The sequence below is a fragment of the Cynara cardunculus genome (genome assembly GCF_001531365.2).
Source record: "Cynara cardunculus var. scolymus isolate 2C chromosome LG 3, CcrdV1, whole genome shotgun sequence".
Classification (NCBI taxonomy): domain Eukaryota; kingdom Viridiplantae; phylum Streptophyta; class Magnoliopsida; order Asterales; family Asteraceae; genus Cynara; species Cynara cardunculus.
In genome coordinates, this window is record NC_037530.1 from 22,743,623 (window position 1) to 22,745,715 (window position 2,093).

Sequence of the window (2,093 nt, forward strand, 5' to 3'; positions counted from 1 at the left end):
AACTTACTTTGTCCTCAATTTCCCACTCCCTTAGGCATGTTAAGATGCAATCAGCTATATTTGCACCTTTACGTGGAGGAGGCAAATGAACAAAATTAATCACCCTCTTTTGAAGCTTCCATTCAAGATCCACAAAATGAGCGGTAATCACCATATATTCAATTTTTTGTGGCTTTGACTTCCACAAATCTGTAGTCAAACTTACTCGTTCTACTTTCTTGAACAAATCTTTTAGCTTTTTCTTCTCCAACTCATAAACTTTGAAAGCGTCTGCTTTAATAGTAACTCGGGATACACGGTTCCATTCAGGTATTCCCCTTTTCATCATCAAATTAAATCCTTCCTCCTCAACAATACTGAAAGAATGCTCATGCATAGTGATCCAATGGGCTATCCCCTCTCGCATCTTTAACATATCAAGTTTACCATTATGTAAAGCACTAACAAATCCAGATTGATTTGTACCAGTGCTTGAATCAGATGGCAAAAAATTAATCAACTTTTGTTGTCTCATGTGTTTTGCTTTCATAACACAAGATTCTAAATGTCGGTGCATATGGGTAGTGCTCTTAGATTTCAAAACAGAAAGAGGAGTTTTACAATACTTGCACCTTACTTTCCATTGATTTTTTATCATTTCAGGATCAAAAAATTCATCACATACTTTTGATCTTCTTGGTCTTTTAGAGTTATGAAAAGGATTATTATCATTCTCATCTTCTTTATTTGTGGTGTTAAGGGGGGTTTCACAAGGATCTTCATTAACCTCCATTGACACGTTCTCCAATTCATTTGATCCTCCTTCATCAACAATTACATGCAAGTCTTCGTTTGAAACACCAACAGCAGTGGAAGATACTTGTGGTCCACTAGACATCTCTAGAATTGTAAATGTTTGGTCAACGATCATTAAAATACTTCATTAAACAGAGAAAATTTTGATGTGGTGTGGTGTGAGTCAAACAAATTAAAATAGTCTAACAAAACAGCTTCTAAGCACTAAGCAGGATAAGCCTTCAGATAAACACAGGGYGTTTCTTATCTTAGTTTAACAAAACAGCTTCTAACCACAAAGATTGGTGATTGTTGGCGGGTGCTTGACAGGTAAAAACGTTTCTTATCTTAGTTTTTGTTTTATATGTTTGACAATATTTGAACTACTGGGTACCTAGAACATCTTGAGGGCAGTTGATGACCCATCTGGAAGCATATTCAGTTACATAATCACATTCACAGCTTCTAAGCACTAAGCAGACTAAGCTAGTTTCATTATTAGGTTTTCAATCAAACATTCAAACAAAATTAAATTTTAAAAAATAAAGTAAGTAAACTGCAAAGACTTAAATGTTAAATCAATAAATCCCTAACCCTAACCTCAATGTCAGTGGCAGATTCCGGCCGTCGATAGTCGAGAGAGCGGCCGGCGACGAGAGGCTGGAGAGCGACCGGCGACGAGAGGCTGGAGAGCGACCGGCGACGAGAGGCTGGAGAGCGACCGGCGACGAGAGGCTGGAGAGCGACCAGCGACGAGAGGCAGTCGCAGATGGAGAGCGACCGGCGAGAGCGAGGGAGGAGTGAGGGAGAGCGACCGGCGAGAGCGAGGGAGGAGTGAGGGAGAGCGAGGGAGCGTCGATTTCTGTTGCGACTTGCGAGAGCGAGAGCGAGGTTAGGGTAAGTGCCTAAGTGGAACGGACTAAGGCTGATCTGGTAAGTGGAATGGACTAAGGCACGGTACTATCTTTTTTTGGCCCAAAATAAAAACTGAACATGTATATATACACATTGGGCTTTAGAGTATCATATAATTATATAATTAATTATATAAAAAATATATTCGAGTATCTCACGAGCCTATCGAGTCGAGTATCAGATAGCTCGGCTCGRCTCGTTAGTATGTCGAGTCGAGCTCGAGTTCGAGTCGAACTTATTCGGGTCGAGTGTTGACCGAGTTTTGACCGAGTCGATTTCGAGTAGCTCGCGAGTTGTCTCGTCTCATTTACACCCCTACATGAAACAGTTTCATTAAGTATTATATGAAACAATTTCACAACCATATATGAAACAACTTCATCAAAAAAAGTATTATATGAAAC

General features: G+C 39.9%; 1 protein-coding gene across 1 annotated transcript in view; it reads right to left on the reverse strand.

Moving 5' to 3' along the window:
* Positions 1 to 877, reverse strand: part of LOC112509036 (zinc finger BED domain-containing protein RICESLEEPER 3-like) — a 4,866-nt gene extending 3,989 nt beyond the window's left edge. The window contains exon 1 of the mRNA XM_025113908.1: positions 8 to 877. Within this exon, the coding sequence (XP_024969676.1) occupies positions 8 to 877 (870 nt within the window). The remainder of the gene's footprint in view (positions 1 to 7) is intronic.
* Between the last annotated feature and the right edge of the window lie 1,216 nt (positions 878 to 2,093).